Raw genomic sequence first — 16,591 nt, 5'->3', positions numbered from 1 at the left:
GGGTTAAGTAAATGGCTTAATCTTTTCGAGTCTCGATTTCTTCTTCCATAAAATGACAGGATTAGGTGAGATGAGCTCTCAATCATCACCTCTTGATTTAACACGCTGTGTGTGAACCGTCAGATGTCCTTGAAGTGGGACATCTTAGGTCACTTCTCCTCACACCTCCTGCTTTCCCCGACCCCATGATCAGTGTGATTAGGGTTTGTTACTCGTTTTTCCAAACTAGTGTTTTCAGCTTTGTGCAGAAACGCATCGTCTTTTTGGGGGCATTTCTCTTTTGTTGAATTCTTTGCTCGCAATTTCAGGACGTCTGGATCAGATTCCCACTGACCAATGAAGAGACAGAACCAGAGCATGACCACTGAGTTCATCCTCGTAGGCTTCTCAAATCAGGGGAATCTGCAGATCCTTCTCTTCTTCGTCTTCCTCCTGGTTTACCTGACCACTCTGATAGCCAATGCCACCATCATGATCGTCATTCATCTGGACAGGACTCTGCATACCCCAATGTACTTCTTTCTCTTTGTCCTTTCCTGCTCTGAAACCTGCTACACCTTGGTCATTGTACCAAAAATGTTGACCAACCTGCTTTCCACAAGCCAGACTATTTCTTTCTCCGGATGTGCTGCTCAGCTCTACTTCTTCGTGGGCTTTGCCTGTACCAACTGTTTTCTAATTGCTGTCATGGGCTATGATCGCTACGTTGCCATCTGCAACCCTCTCAACTACGCACTGGTTGTCGGCCGAGCCACCTGCATTCAGCTGGTCCTCGCCTCCGGCTTCTGTGGCTTCCTCATCTCTGCGGTGGTCAATGCCTTGGTCTTTAGCGTGCCTTTCTGTGCCTCCCATCGGATCAACCACTTTTTCTGTGACATTTCCCCAGTCATAAAACTAGGCTGCACGGACACCAACCGAAAGGAGATGGTCATCTTCTTCCTCAGTATTCTGGTATTGCTGGTTCCCTCTGTGCTGATCTTCATCTCCTACGTCCTGATCGTCTCCACCATCCTCAAGATGGCCTCGGCTGAGGGCCGGAAGAAGACCTTTGCTACCTGCGCCTCCCACCTCACGGTGGTCGTCGTCCACTACGGCTGTGCCTCCTTTATCTACCTGAGGCCCACGTCCCTGTACTCCTCAGATAAGGACCGGCTCGTGGCAGTGACCTACACTGTGATCACCCCACTGCTCAATCCTCTTGTGTACGCACTGAGAAATAAAGAAGTAAAGATGTCTCTGAGTAAAGTTCTCAGCAGGTACTCATTTCCCAAAACTGTATGAGTTTGTAAATCAGGAAAGTTATATTCGTGAAAGTGTCCTGGACAGAAATTTAACTTCATAAACAGATCCGTCACTCACTCTCCTTGGTCAAACAAAAACAAAACAGGAACAGATAAATCAAAAAACAAAAAAAGGAAGAAATGAGGACTTCAAGGTACCTTGATTCTTTGTTGGAAAGTCTTTCTTCATGGTTAGCCTCTGTCCACTGTGGAGGTTATGCCAATCGGTCTCCAGAAAGTTATGTGAATATGGACACTCTTAAGCACTCAAGTCATGCAATTTTTGTGCACTGGAAATGTCAGTTTTCTTGGCTTTCATGACAAATGATACGTTATCCTTCTGAGAATGCCCAGCCTTGTAATATTCTCCTCACACTGAAGGAACCAGTGGCAAAGGTCTTTTAAGTTTCTGGATGCTTTTCTATGTATTTTGGGGTTTACAAAGAAAAATTTATAGGTAAAAAGAAATGAATTCACTTATAGATAAATGAGAAAGGAATTCAAGTTCTAAAAGACCAATGGTAGAGTAGAAAACACAGCCTTTGGACTCCCAAAATCCTGGATTTGAATCTTGATTTGGATAATTTTCCAGCTAAATGCCCTGAGGCAGGTTTAACCTCTCTTATGGTCAGTTATCCCCTGGGTAACATGAGACTCCTAGCACCTCTTCAGTGGGGCATTTTAAGAACTCAATAAGTTAAAAATGCAAAGCAATCCCATGCTTGTCTGACAGAAGGCATGGGTATTCACATTTTTCCTTCCCTTTCACCTCTCCTTCCTTTTCCTTTCTTACTTCCATAAACTATGATTGTACTAAATGTCAGATACAGTGGGAATTTAAGTTGAACACTCAAAAGCTCTGTTGGGGCACCTGGGTGGCTCAGTCGGTTGAGTGTCCACTTCGGCTCAGGTCAGGTCACGGTCTCACGACTCGTGAGTTCGAGCCCCGCGTCGGGCTCTGTGCTGACAGCTCGGAGCCTGGAGCCTGCTTTGGGTTCTGTGTCTCCCTCTCTCTCTCTCTCTCTCTCTCTGCCCCTTCCCCACTCGTGCTCTGTCTCTGTCTTTGTCTCTCAAAAATGAAGAAACATTTAAAAAAAATTTTTAAATGAAATGAAAGCTCTGTTGATGCACCTGCTACTGTGTGCAAAGCAGTAAAGTGTTGTGGGCAAAAGAGTGAGGTGCACCCTTCTTTCCTTCATGTCCTATTATAGGAAGTGACCAACTTTCAGTCACCTGTTTCAGTACCTCATACATATTTCACTGAATTTACTGTGGTTTTCGTTGAAGGCGAGTTTCAATAAAACAAGTAAATTTTATTTAATAATTTCACAAATTTTCATTTCTCAGCCTTTCACTTGAGCACACACTAGGCTTTCAAAAATGTTTATTCAATTAATAAACGATAGTAAAAGGCAGGTCATTGAGGTCTTCTAATTTACCTGTAAATATAAATAATCGCATCACTGAATGGATTTTTTTCTGGCTCTTCAGTAGTACCTTTACTATTGATTTAATGAGATACTGAATAAAGATTCATTATATACACTCGACTCAGAATGTGTTTTCTACTTTCATTCATTTATCAAACAATGAATTATTTGGCATCTGCCACTCAATAGGCACAGTGAGGGTAATCAAGACAGAGAGGTGAGAAACATTGTAGACAAAAAAAAAAAAAAGAGAATTACAGCGCGGTGCGATAATTACTTGGGACGCAGTGGCTGCATACGTGTGAAGATCTAACTCAATCTTGGAGAAATAAAAATACAAATAATAATAAGATCTAACTCAATCTTGGAGTAAGTACTATTGAAATTGAGGCCTGAAAAATAAGTAAAAACTAAGGAAGTGAAGAGTGGCAGCGAGTGTTTTGGGCCAGTGCACAGACTCAGAGAAGGATTGTATAGCTTAGATGAGTACATGTATGTGTTCCGTGGGCCAGAAATAGACCTCCAAGGTGACAGACCGAGGTAACAAAAATAAGGCAGAAACGGAATCCTATTAGGAAGGACTTTGCAGATTAAATTAAGGCAGTCATATCGAACCCAATTATATGAACAAATGGGGTTTATCCAAAGGTTGCTTGACTTAACATACTTTCCATTTCAAAATGACTACATTCATACCAAAAAAGGACCAACAGAATGGTAGATTTATTGATTAAATTAGATAGGTATATAGAACAGATAGGAGTAGATACAGGATATAAATTGTATATATGTAATTTTTTGTGTCAGATACAAATATGATTTGCATATTTATGATATAATTGGATAGATGCAGAAAAATTCAATAACATTTAACACGCAATTATAAATAAAAATATATAAAACTAAAAACAGACTTTCTTGATCTGATAGAGTATGTTTAAAAATTGATAGCAAATTTCATTTTTAATGATGAAAGAGGAGGAAATGTGCCTTTGATTTCACAAATAAAACAACAATGCCCACTCTCTCTACTTCTAGTCAATACTGTACTAGAGGTCTTTCCTAGTGTAAGGGAAACAAATAAAATAATAGTAGTTTGAAAGAAAGAAATTAAAGCGTGCATCGAAAATATTCTTAGGAACATAGAAATTACATAAGAATATACAGATGAAAATGAGAATTAATAAATGAACCTATTTACAAGGTTACCTGCTACAAAGTCAATCATACAAAAAAATAATAATTGTATTTCTCTGAATCAGAAGAAAAGAAAATCCCTATATCTAGGAATATGAAATACAGAAATGTAAAAGAACAAAAAGTCGAAGCAATCGTTAAAAAGCACTGGTCTAGAAGACTTACATTTCCAACGAACAAACCTATATAATAATGTTGCAGTGATAAAGATAGGCTAACACTGGTGCAAAAACACATGCCTTGAACAATGGAAGAGAAAAGATCACTCAGAAATAAGCCAATATCTATATATTCATCCTATGATGGCAAAGGTGATATGGCAAAAGTTCAAGTGCATCCTCTCATATCTGGAATGAAAGATGATCTTTGCAAAAATAGTGCAGGATCGGTGGATAGCCACAGAAAAAGAGAATCTAACTGTGTCGCGTATCGTACACAAAGTCAATTCCACATGCATATTAGAAGTAAGTGTTTAAGGTTAAGCGGTACATTTTCTAGAATATTTAAAAATATATTTATATTTAAAATATATTTATATTTAAAAATATATTTATATTTAAAAATATATTTATGATCTTGTGGGTGGGAGAGGGTGAACGGGATGAGCGAAAGGGGTGAAGCGGGGTGAGAGGTATGGCAGGGTCAAGAGAGACAGGAAGTGGGCAGGGATGTTTCCTTTTGTCATCCCTCACTCCCAGGCCCTGAATAGGTAGTTGAGTGTGAACTGCACAGGCGAGGGTCTGAACAGTCTTAGTCCAGACTCATGACCCAGGTGGGCTGAGATGAAGAAAATACAGTTCCGTTTTTCATTTAGGCTCCAACTCTGAGGTTTTAGGTGTGATATGTTCACATTATTTTAAAGACCTTCTTCCATTCTGCTTAGATGTCCAGTAATTAATTATGGCTTTGTTAATATGATCAGTACCTCCATGTTGGAAACCACAGGGCTCATGTGTTTCATGTCTTGTGAATAACATGATGCTTAGTTATTTTCATCGTCTCTTGAGTGACCCAGTGTAAACTTTGGTGCTTAATTCTGAAACCAAACTTAATACATATATGTGGCCTCAGTGTATACATTTCTGTGCCCTCCTTTCAAATGAATCCTTAATGACTCCCTCTTGCCAATTCACTTTATTAATGTGTTACTATTTTATTTTTACCCTAATTTCTTATATGTTAATATAGCTATGCCTGCCTGAATAGCACATACTTAAGTCATCTCAACTCCATCCGGGAATGTGACAAGGTCTTATAATTTAAGATCTTTGGGTTATAAATAAAAAGTAATCCAACTCAAACTAATATTAATGAAAAATAAACCTATTGGCTCAGGTAAGTTGAAAAGTCCAGTGTCGCAATGCTTTCGGGCACAGGCTGGCTCAGAGTTCCAGAAGGTCGTCCTCAAACTGTCAAGATGTGTCTCAGAGCTCTGCTTCTTCAGACGTGGCTTCATTTTTAGCCTAAACTCAAGTCTCCCGACACCTCCAGCTCATAGTTCCCCACAGGAACTTTAAAATGAAGCAAATGAGTGAAAGTGAGGCCAAAATTTGAAAAACTAAAGGCAGTAACAGTGGCCATTAAAATATCTTGTCTGGAGAAATGTCTATTCAGGTCTTTGACCCATTTTTTAATGAAGTTATTTGGCTTTTGGTGTTTTGCTTTTGAGTTGTATGAGTTCTTTATGCATTTTGATTAATCGCTTATCAGATACATTGTTTGCAAAAATTTTCTCCTAGTCTGTAAATCGCCCTTTGATGCTGTGGATTGTTTCTTTGCTGTGCAGAAGCTTTTTAGTTTGATATATCTGATTTTTGTTTTTGCTGCTTGTGCTTTTGGTGTCATACCCAAAAAATTATTGCCAAGATCAATACCAAGATAATATTCTCCCCGTTTTCTTTGAGAAGTTTAGAGTTTCAGGTTTTATGTTTATGTTTTGAATCCATTTTGAGTTGGTCAATGTGTGTGGTGTTATATATGGGTTCAATTTCATTCTTTCATATATAGATAGCCAGTTTTTCTCAACACCATTTTTTTTAACGTTTATTTATTTTTGAGACAGAGAGAGACAGAGCATGAACAGGGGAGGGGCAGAGAGAGAGGGAGACACAGAATCGGAAGCAGGCTCCAGGCTCTGAGCCATCAGCCCAAAGCCCGACGCGGGGCTCGAACTCACAGACTGCGAGATCGTGACCTGAGCCAAAGTCGGACGCTCAACCGACTGAGCCACCCAGGCGCCCCCAACACCATTTTTTTTTAAGTTTATTTATTTATTTGGAGGAGGGGGGCAGAGAAAGGAGAGAAAGAATCCCAAGCAGGCTCGGCGCCATCAGTGTGGAGCCCAACATGGGGCTCAAACCCATGAACCGTGAAATCATGACCTGAGCCAAAGTCAAGAGTTAGATGCTTAACCGACGGGGCCACCCAGGGGCCCCTCTTAACACCACCTTTTGAAGAGACTATCCTTTTCCCATTTTGAAGATACACAAAGAAGTCAATAGGTGTATGAAAAATTGCTCAACATTACTAATCATCAGGGAAATGCAAATTAAAAGCATGATGAGATATCACCTCACACCTAAACTAAATGTCTAAAAGAATGAATTTTACCAAAAAGACAAAAGATAAGTACTGGCAAGGATGTGGAGAAAAAGGAACTCTGGAACACTGTTGGCAGGATGGTACTTGGTATAGCCATTGCAAAAAGCAGAATAGAGGTTCCTCAAAAAATTAAAAACAGAGCAATCATATGGTCCAGCAATCCCGCTGCTGAGTATTTATCCAAAGGAATCAAACTCGGGATATCAAAGAGATATTGCACTCCCATATTCATTGCAGCACTACTCATAAGAATCAAGATATGAAAACTAAAGGTCCACATGGAAGGATGAATGGATAAAGCAAATATTCAGCCTTAAAAAGGAAGGAAATCCTGTCATTTGCAACAACCCAGATGGGCCTAGAGGACATTATGGTAAGTGAAATCAACCAGTCACGGAAGGACAAATGCAGTATAATTTCCTTATAAGGGAGCCTAAAGTAGTCAAACTCATAGAAGAGAGTAGAGAGCAAACGGATGGTAGCCAGGGGCTAGGGGGAGGAGGACAAGTGGAGATGTTGCCCAAAGGGTACAAAAGTTCAGTTATGCAAGATGAGTTCAGGACGTCTACCACGCCACACAGTGCTACAACTCACAATACTATATTGATACTTAAAGCTGGCTAAGAGGCTAGACCTTATGTTAGCTCTTTTTACCACAAAATGATGATGACGATGATGACGATAATAATAGTGACGAGAGGAAATTCGGGAGCTGAAGGTCTACCGCCTTGGTGGTGGTGATGCTTTCACGGATGGATACTTATCCCCAAAGTCACTGAGGTGTCCACATTAAATATATACAGCTTTTCACATGTCAGTAATACGTTGATAAAGTAGTTTCTTCAAAGTCATGGACGTGAACAGTAGGCATCGATAACCAAAAAAGTTCAGCATTCAAATTCAGAGATACTGAATTCCACTTTTCTTACTTCCTACTTCTTCCTGGGCATTATTTCTTGTTCCCAGCTATTTCTTGCCCTCCCTGTTGTCCTCCGTATCCTTATTTCCTCATCTACCAGATACTCGATGGGTCCTGCTCTGTGCCATGTCATTGTTTGGGGTTTCCAACATCCATCCACATGTGGTTGGAAAGTGAGGCTGAACTCACCCTCATTCCCAGCATGGCCACAAGTCTGGGGGAAACCAGAGATTTGGGAGATCAGAAAATACTTCTAGGTATTTTTGTGTAAACGGAGAAGTCGTTGTGTCATTGGGGTGGCACTTTCTGTGACCATGGATTCACCCAACACTCAGCACATATTGCTTCAATATCCCCTACGTACACAGTGCGCTATATCAGTTTCTGGGTTATGGAGGAGAGAGGCAGGAAATAGGAACATGGTTGGAGGGCTGAAACGCATCTCCTCTCAGCTAAGTCCCACCAGGGCCTTCTCTATAAAAAGCAACATTGCTCAATCCACCCTCTCAGACTGACAGGAAAAGACTTCCCTAATTTTAAGTACAAAAGCACATTTTAGGCAAAACAAACATGTTTTATAATGTACCTATCATCATGGATTCTCTGCATAAATTTCCCCTTTGCCCTTTCAGTAATGTGTAAAATGGAGAAACCAACTTAAAATTAGCCAAATTTTCTAAAATTGCTGCGTGCTGCATCTGTGAGTGGCCGGGAGCCTCCTGTTCCCCAAGCCCTAATGCCTGGCCCCAATTTTGAGCAATTTGGCATTTAGTGACTTGCCTCTATTTTCCACAATCAACTCATCCGTTAATTGAACCCAGTGCAACGTCGCCATGACAACGACTCTGGCGTCAGGAGACCCAGTGAAGAGCAACCCGCTGCCAATAAATACAATGAAAGTGCCAACTCTTCAGTGGCCACCGTTCGATGTGGGCTGTGGACTTTGGTCAAGTGGCACAAATGGCGGGAGGAAACTGGTTACATTTGGTCGGGGTCTAAGTCCCCAGACCATCTTCCCATCCCTGCCCCTGAGTGGAGATCAGTAGCCTCGGCCCCATTTTGACCTTTCCTCTTTCTCCACTTCGCTTGGGTTCTGTCGCTGGCAGGCTCTGTGCCTCTCTTCCTGTGAGGAAGAGGGAAGGCAGACGGGAGCCCATCAACGAATAACAGACATCCTCTTGGACAGAACACCCATCACGCTGAGAAACCGGACAATGGACAGGAAGTGAGAGTAAGTGGGACCCATGGTTTTACACCTCAGGTAAGACACAGAGAAGGGCGATGGGCCCACGCTGGTGCAGTGCCAATGGAAACAGACACTGTCGCAAGGAAGGATGTGAACTCCAAATAATGTTAACCAGGATGATTCAAGCCTTAAAATGAATTTCTGTAAAGCTATGCATGTACATTTTATAGATATTCTAAATCGACTGACTCACTGGTGTTTCTTAGATTTACACAGACCCTGCCTCGGTGCTGATTTAATTCAGTAGGGCACTCAACAATATTTTAATCACACAATCTCTGTTCTTTACAGCAGGAACATTTAACAGGAGATCTACCCTCTTCATAAATGTTAAGCACAGAATACTGTAGTGTTAAGTACACGCACAACACTGTACAGGAGATCTCTAGAACATACTCCTCTTGTATGGCTGAAATCCATACCTATTGAACAACCACTCCCCACTTCTCCTCCCCCAGGCCCTGGGAATCTCCATTCTGCTCTGTTTCTAGGAGTTTGAGTCTTCAGCTCCGTCCTGAAAGTAGACTTTTCTCTGTTGTGACTGGCTTACTTCATGTCGCATAATGTCCTCCAGGCCCATGTTGTTGCAAATGGCAGGATTTCCATTTTTTAAGGCTGAATAACAATCCATGGTGCACGCGCACATGTGCGCACGTGTGTGTGTGTGTGTGTGTGTGTGTGTGTGTGTGTGTGTTTATGTATACAAAATCTCCAGTAACAACCTTTTTCAGAAATGGTTGTATAAAGTGGGGTCTAGGTACAGGTTCTAGAACTTAGTAAGTGCCCTGCAAACAATGATAGTTGACAGAGATGAAGACACAGAAACCCCCAGGAATACAAAGTCAGAGCCAGTCAGAAACACGGACTATAGCACAAGCTCCTGGAGACCAGGTGGGTCATGAACAGAACACGGAACTAACTCCTATACACACAGATACACAAAGAGCAAGTTAGTACCTACATAATAAGCATGTTGAGGAGGCTTCGTAACACTGTGAGAATCACATTCTGAAAGGCAAAAGACCTCTCTTCTGCTGCTAACACAGCCACTCAGGTGCCTTCTGGTCTTGGGGACTTCGCAGCATTCTCTGAACCTCGATTCCTTCATCTCTCAGATGAGACGGCTGGTAGGGAGCTGCAAGATCCCCAGGGACTATGACATTTATGACTCTGACTTTCTGCAGATGCTCCTGGGTAAGAGACAGGGTTAATGCAGCATATCTTTCCCTCTCCCGTGAAGGGAAACCATCTTTACCCTATTAAATCTTTTGTGATGCCGGGGGAGTGGGCCAGGCAGTTATCAAAGTCATGGTCTCAAAACCATCTGCCCCATTTTGATTCTAAATGATAATTACAGAATAAATATCTGCATAATACTTAGCCACTGCAACAGTATTTTCTCGCTCAGTTTGGAGAAACCTTGAAAGGTAAGTTGGCTGATTGTCAGAGTGAACCCCATACAAAGATGAGTCAATTGATTCAGACACGTCAAAGTCTCAAAGCTAATATGTGGTGGGGTCAGGACTGGAGCCCACAGCAAAAGGGTAACAGAAATCCTGTCTTTAAGTACCTTCATATGGAAGGAGGGTGACAGAATACTGCTCTGCTGTTCTCACCAGCCCATGTGCGGGTGCACACACACACACACACACACATGCACACATGTGCAATACCCCTACGCCAATCAGCAGATCTATAGCCTAGTGTTAGTTCTACTGGCTGTGTGAACTTGAGAGGTTTCCTCAAACTCTTTGCTTATCATTTATAATGGAGATGTTAAAAATAATATCTACTCATGGGTTCCTTATGAATACCAAATAAGACTGCGTATATTTATATTATATATAAAACAATATTTGCACTCTAGAAGATGGAGAACATGTAAATGTTAGTTCGTATTATATCGCTAAAAGATGGCTCTGAATTTTAGTTGATAAACTATTACCCAAATTATGTTCTATTTTTTTCTGCCTGGAAATGTGAGAAGGAATACTGTTGACTAATGATTGGGATGAAGGTCCGCCAAGGAACTAACTGAAGTAGATTTTGGGTGGGGTTCATTTGTGACCCCATGGTGAAATTTATGGTACAGAAACAGAAGAAAGGCAGTGTCTCTCGCTTCACAGACCTGTATACACATATGCATTTCCTTTGGAAACAGGAAGTCTGTGTCTGTTTATACAACAGAACGGCACACATTTGTTCAAAAATTCTAAAGGGCCAGTCAACATTAAGGGAAACATTCAGCTCAATCACAGTGTTTACATGAGTAATTCCAGTAATGCCCATATTTTTATCAAAATGCTTACAGGTGATATTCAAATACAGTGTGTTCTTCAAAGCCTTCCAGAAATTGTTTGTTTTTTCCTCACTATTTTCAGGACATTTTGCTTGTATGTCTTTCATAATGTTTATGATGATCTGTCTTGTAATATGCCTGCTGTGTGATTCTCTCTTCCCAGAGAAAGGAACAATGACTTCATTCATGTTTACATTAAAAAAATTTTTTTTTAATGTTTATTTATTTTTGAGAGAGAGTGAGCAGGAGAGGGGCAGAGAGAGATGGAGATACAGAGTCAGAAACAAGCTCCAGGCTCTGAGATGTCAGCACAGAGCCCGGCGCTGGGCTCAAACTCACGAACCGTGAGATCATGACCTGAGCCGAAGTCGGACGCTTAACTGACTGAGCCACCCAGGTGCACCCCACATTCATGTTTACATCTGCAGTGCTTAGGACTTAACAGAAATCATGAAATCATAAAACATGAGAATTATGGAACAATGTATTCCAGTCTTTAGGAGCTCAATAAATAGTTGAGTTTAATATCTAGATACACAGTTATTTAAAAATGCATATAAGATGTGCATTATTGATAATTATAAAACATCCATAAGGAGAAATTCCTGAGTTTATATTCATATGTGACAAAGATTAACTACAATTTATCTTCTAAGCTGGTCTCATACTGCCCCCCAACAAAATAGAAAATTTAGGAAACCTCCTTTGCTTTCTACTAGGCATAAATAACCCGCATGGATGACTCTGGCTACAGAGCACCCAGACACCGAAGGGCCGGCATCGTCCTTCAAGGTCTAGCCCTGGCTTCCTCCAGCACAGGGCAGGACTGCGTAGAAAACCAGATTACCTTCAGTCAGGCTTGGGGAACCTCAGGGGAATGATAATCCCTCTTTAATCGTCCCTCCCTTGGAAAGTATAGAAAAGGCAATATCGCCAACTTGCCATGAGTTAAATGCTCATGATCTCACTGATGAAAATATTTCTGGTCCCAACCCCCATCAAACAACCATAAAGTAATGAAAGGGAAGTATTTGTTGAGCATTCCTATCTACTAAATTAGACCCTTTCATACACATAATTTCAATGAATGTTCACTGCAGCCTGGGAGGCAGGAATTGCTTTTCTCACCATACATGTGAGAAAATGAGACTTAGAGAATTTAAGATCTTGCCACTAGAATATGCCAGAGTCAGGATTAAAGTCCACAGCTGTTTAAGTTCCAAACACACTTTATTCCTACATTACTCAACTTTACATGTGCTTATAAGAGATCATACCCATGGAAATTCATTAGTAGCCCTGAGAATCAGGGATCCTGCAATTAGATAAGAGTATATTAGTAATAAATAAACCTTCTAATCAATAAGAACCCTTGTGTCAGGCATCGAACAAAGAACCAGGGGAATACCGTAGAGGAAGAGAAGGTCTGATGCGGGGGAGGGGGGGGAAGGGTTACTATGGAAACAGGAAACTTCAGGGGCAGGTCGGAAAACTGTGCTTCCTCGAACTATTTGTACATCTGGATGAAAATGATAGAAACTCATGATACTTCTGTAGTTCAACATTTCTGTTACAGATATAAAGAAACCCAGAAATAATCACAAAAAATATTCTTTTCCAAGGATGTACAAAAGATTTGTCCCCTCGGGGCTTTCAGTCACAGGGGCGTATCTGTCATCTCAATCACTACATCATTTTATAATAATCTCTCCTTCTGCAAACGTCTCACCCTGAACCATGAGGTCTTGGACTGGATCTCATTCATATGTGTGTCCCTAACACACAGCATCTGGTCATAATCACATTGCTTAACACTTGTATAGCACCTGAAATTTCTTGATTTGGGAGTTCTTGGGTAAGGTAGGGTACACTGCCATTAATCTTTATCATTAGTATTAGCTAAGATAGTAATTTTGAATGATATGCTTCTTTAAGTGGGATAAACACAAGTCTACCTTATAATTCCCCTCCCATTTATTTACATTCCAGTATGCTCTAGAGAGTAACAAATGTCCAAGGGATTGGGAATACATAGAATTCTAATGATGCTCTCTTCAGTATTATATTCCTATTGTAAACTGAGATTTCTCTTTTTGGCTTGAAAGATAAAACTTAGCTCCTGTAGCACAGAAATCCTTAGGCATTATTGGTCTTGTACAATCCTCATGCCCAGGGTGAAAGAATGGTGAGGATTCTTACTCTGCAAGTTCTAGGAAGGAAGGCTTTCTGACATCATGAGGTAAGAAATAACATGTCAAGTGAAGTTTTTAATTTGTAGGACTAGGAATTATTGAGAAGCCATTAGGTACCTAATACAGTTCTAGATACTGAGGAGAATTCAGGTGAAAATACATACAATTTACATCATCCCCTCAAGGGTACAAAATCCAATGGAAAAGAGAGATGAGAAAAATGCAATACAATATTTCAAAAGTAAGTAAACAACAAATCAGATTGGCAATTAATGTCTTATATGAATTCTGAGACAGAAACATCTCCTTTGTGGGGAGAGATCAATAAAGTTCGTGATTTGGCTGGGGCTTCAGAGTAATGGTAAAGCATTTCTAAATTTAAAAAAACGGATAACAAGTTAATATCAGCAAGGAATAGAGGCAGAGAAGACGCAACACGTCTGTACGATAGTGAGGCATCACAGAACCATAGATGATCACAAAAACATTTTGGTTTCCAAAACAAGGGGTTGGAGTATAAAGCCATGAGTAAAATTTTGAGGAGGGGAGCAACATGATACCATTTATATTTCAGAAGTTGTACTGGGCATCAGGGGCAAGACGGACTGGAGAGATGTGGGGTGTGATGGGAAGGATGGGTTCAATGGGGTATCTGCAGGCATTAAGAGAAGTGATGGAAATGGACAAGAGTCCCGAGGAAGATGGCAGTTCTTTCTGCAGGAGGAAGGACTCTGAGGTGGGCATTGGAGGATGCAGAGGTATATTCCATCCTGGAAAACTTGTTCCAGATTGGAGAACAGAATGAAGGCTTGGAAGCAAGAGTCCGAGTAATCAGAGTACAAGAAGGTGGAGGCAATGACCACACCAGAGAGTGTGGCCAACGGGGGCGGGGAGAATGCCGGTGCAGGTCGTGGGGAGGTGGGAGCTAAATGTCGGAGTGTAAAGAGAATGCTAAGGGGAAGGTGCTGAGAGTCATAGACAAATTCACCTCTCCGGGTAGTGTGTTCAGATGATTCACTCTGCAACTGACGGTATGGGACAGGGTGGGGACAAGAAGCCGATGGCAAGGTCTGTGGGATAAACAGAGCGCGGAGCTACGAATGTGCATAACAGCCACAACCTGCAAGAGAAGACGGAGGGAGAGCTGGGTCTGAGAAATGTCAAGAATGGTTTGCCTATGCTGTTAGGATGACTCTGGACACTCACCTGGTTGTCCACGTGGCTGATTTTAGGCACCTTTTTGTCTTAAAATTAAACCGCATGGAGGGGGAATCATGAATTTAGAGCACGGATCTTAACACCTGCTCTATCGTGGCCAATTTCTTGTGATTCTACTTGTTTTCAGAGGTCTCTCTTGACACTATCTCCGCCTCTCTTGGATTGTCTCTGAATGATGTACCTTCCATGGAGCGGGGCAACGGGACCCTGGTGACAGAGTTCGTCTTCCTTGGCTTCTCTTCTCTGGCCGGGCTGCAGCGGCTGCTCTTTGTTGCCTTCCTGCCCCTCTACCTGTTCACTCTGGGCACCAATGCCATCATCGTTTCCACCATCGTGCTAGACAGAGCCCTTCACACCCCCATGTACTTCTTCCTCGCTGTCCTCTCCTGCTCTGAGACCTGCTACACCTTCGTCATCGTACCCAAGATGCTGGTTGACCTCCTGGCCCAGAAGAAGACCATCTCCTTCCTGGGCTGTGCCATCCAGATGTTCACCTTCCTCTTCCTCGGCTGCTCTCACTCCTTCCTGCTGGCGGCCATGGGGTATGACCGCTACGTGGCCATCTGTAACCCTCTGCGCTACACGGTGCTCATGGGACGCGGGGTGTGTGTGGGACTCGTGGCTGCTGCCTGTGCCTGTGGCTTTACTATTGCACAGATTATCACCTCCGTGGTATTCCACCTGCCCTTCCGTGCCTCCAACCAACTCCATCATTTCTTCTGTGACATCGCCCCTGTCCTCGCGGTGGCATCTCATCATACCTACCTGAGTCAGATTGTCATCGTCATGCTCTGTGCACTGGTCCTGGTTATCCCCTTGTCACTGATTTTGGTGTCCTATAGTCACATCATCTCTGCCATACTCCAGTTTCCTTCCACATTGGGCGGGTACAAAGCCTTCTCCACCTGTGCGTCCCACCTCATTGTTGTCACCATCCATTATGGCTGTGCCTCTTTTATCTACTTACGGCTCAAGTCCAACTACTCTTCAGGCCGAGATGCACTCATATCAGTCTCCTACACCATCCTGACTCCCTTGTTCAATCCGCTGATTTACAGCTTGAGAAATAAGGAGTTCAAGTCAGCTCTTCGCAGAGCTGCGGGAAAAACCATTTCCCTGCCACGATGTTAACCGAGCTCCTGCTCTTTCCAAGCCATTAAAGCACAAGGCATACCAGGAAAAATTCCCAGAGCAGAAATGATTGAGCAAGTGAGCACAGTTTTCAAGAGCAGAGATCATTTCCTTCGTTTCCAAGTATAAAATTCAGAAAAACACATCTTGCTGTGATCACATTAAATATTGCTCACTGAAGTTTTTTCAGCTGAGGGAAAAATAATAGATGGCGATTATAGGAAAACTTGGGTGTGTCCAGAACTCTAGGCTATGGCAAATACTGTCATTCAGTCTCAGCCAGATGAAAAGCCGACCTGAAAAATACTGCGTAGCCCTGGTTCTCTGTTTCAGGGACGCAGAAGTTCCTGTCTCCATATTTCTCCCTCTCTGGGTATTTCCTGAATTTCGGTTTTTCAATATCGGCAGACCACAATGTTTCAATGAGGTAATGTTTGCACAATGAGCGCGACCATGTTCAGCGCCCAAGATGCATCCAACTAAAGTTCAAGCAAGAAAATTCTGCAAGAAGTGATCTGTTTCTGTGTTTCTGATGTATTATGGGAGCTGACTTTTTTCTAATTTTCTATGCACTGACACAAGCGTAAACTTGGTTAGTAGCTCTTGAAGATACCGTCGGAAGCGTGGGTTAAAGAGAACACCTAAAATGTCACAGCGTGGCCAACCAAAGGAGGCTAAGCTTCGACCTTTTTCACTAACTCTTCGGCAAATAGAAATCCCTGTGTAACGAGCAAACAGTTCCTGTTTTCCCTGCAGCTCAGGAGTCTGCATGTGCACTGGAGACCAGAACTTGCCTGGGACATTTTGGGTTTCTCTCCTTCCTGCAGGAGTGAGAGCAAACAGGGCTCTCGGCAGAAAGCTGCCTTCTGGCTTTAGGTGTTGAGATGCACCTGTCAATTAAGGTCTTCTAACTGAGTTATCTGTCTCCGCATTTTTCCTTCTCCTTCCACCAGATGCTCATCCATGACATATCCCTGCCTGGGCTTGAAGCAGGAGGGAGGGGACCCGGATGTCTCATTTGCAGTTCCCGGTTTGTTGCAGGGTGGTGAGCTTGCCTGCAGGGGTGTTAGGTCAACTT

General features: G+C 42.2%; 2 protein-coding genes across 2 annotated transcripts; both read left to right on the top strand.

Annotated features, from left to right (window-relative positions):
• Nucleotides 1-336: 336 nt before the first annotated feature.
• LOC106987136 (olfactory receptor 10T2-like) lies at nucleotides 337-1,377 on the top strand. The gene has a single exon (XM_015085379.3). The coding sequence runs from the start codon at nucleotides 337-339 to the stop codon at nucleotides 1,279-1,281; it is 945 nt and encodes a 314-aa protein (XP_014940865.3). The 3' UTR covers nucleotides 1,282-1,377.
• Nucleotides 1,378-14,168: 12,791 nt separating this feature from the next.
• LOC106987132 (olfactory receptor 10K2-like) lies at nucleotides 14,169-15,513 on the top strand. The gene has a single exon (XM_027048698.2). It carries the CDS (start codon nucleotides 14,569-14,571, stop codon nucleotides 15,511-15,513), a length of 945 nt encoding a protein of 314 aa, XP_026904499.2. The 5' UTR covers nucleotides 14,169-14,568.
• The last annotated feature ends 1,078 nt before the right edge of the window (nucleotides 15,514-16,591 follow it).

Source organism: Acinonyx jubatus, chromosome E4, assembly GCF_027475565.1.
Source record: "Acinonyx jubatus isolate Ajub_Pintada_27869175 chromosome E4, VMU_Ajub_asm_v1.0, whole genome shotgun sequence".
Lineage (NCBI taxonomy): Eukaryota > Metazoa > Chordata > Mammalia > Carnivora > Felidae > Acinonyx > Acinonyx jubatus.
The sequence above is the reverse complement of the archived record's forward strand: the minus strand, read 5'-3'. Positions and strand labels throughout refer to the sequence as shown.

What these genes read in the sequence shown, in the direction of transcription:
- LOC106987132 (XM_027048698.2), top strand. Translation starts at nt 14,569, where the DNA reads ATGGAGCGGGGCAACGGGACCCTGGTGACAGAGTTCGTCTTCCTTGGC.
- LOC106987136 (XM_015085379.3), top strand. Translation starts at nt 337, where the DNA reads ATGAAGAGACAGAACCAGAGCATGACCACTGAGTTCATCCTCGTAGGC.